This window comes from Antrostomus carolinensis, unplaced genomic scaffold, assembly GCF_000700745.2.
Source record: "Antrostomus carolinensis isolate BGI_N321 unplaced genomic scaffold, ASM70074v2 scaffold29087, whole genome shotgun sequence".
Taxonomy (NCBI): domain Eukaryota; kingdom Metazoa; phylum Chordata; class Aves; order Caprimulgiformes; family Caprimulgidae; genus Antrostomus; species Antrostomus carolinensis.
The window spans coordinates 6,066-6,324 of NW_010327215.1; the positions used below are offsets into that span (position 1 = coordinate 6,066).

A 259-nucleotide genomic window follows, 5' to 3' on the forward strand; every position below is an offset into this window, starting at 1 on the left:
AGGAAGATGCTCCACTCCATCATCATCTTGGTCTTAATCATCTTAATCATCTTAATCATCTCCACTCCCTTCATCATCTTGGTCTTAATCATCTTAATCATCTCCACTCCCTTTATCATCTTGGATGGATCCCCTCGAACCATCGCTTCACTACGGGCAGAACCAGCAAACGGCCTCGGGGCTGCCCCGGAGCAGCTCCTCGCCGCCTTCAAACCCCAAACCGGGCACAGAAGCGCTGTCGGTCTGACCCTATAACGGG

The 259-nt window shown here is 51.7% G+C and overlaps 1 protein-coding gene across 1 annotated transcript in view; it reads right to left on the bottom strand.

Annotated features, from left to right (window-relative positions):
- The window catches only part of BRF2 (BRF2 general transcription factor IIIB subunit), a 3,111-nt gene extending 2,968 nt beyond the window's left edge, over positions 1 to 143 (bottom strand). The window contains exon 1 of the mRNA XM_010171844.1: positions 16 to 143. Coding sequence (XP_010170146.1) covers positions 16 to 143 — 128 coding nt within the window. The remainder of the gene's footprint in view (positions 1 to 15) is intronic.
- Positions 144 to 259: the final 116 nt, after the last annotated feature.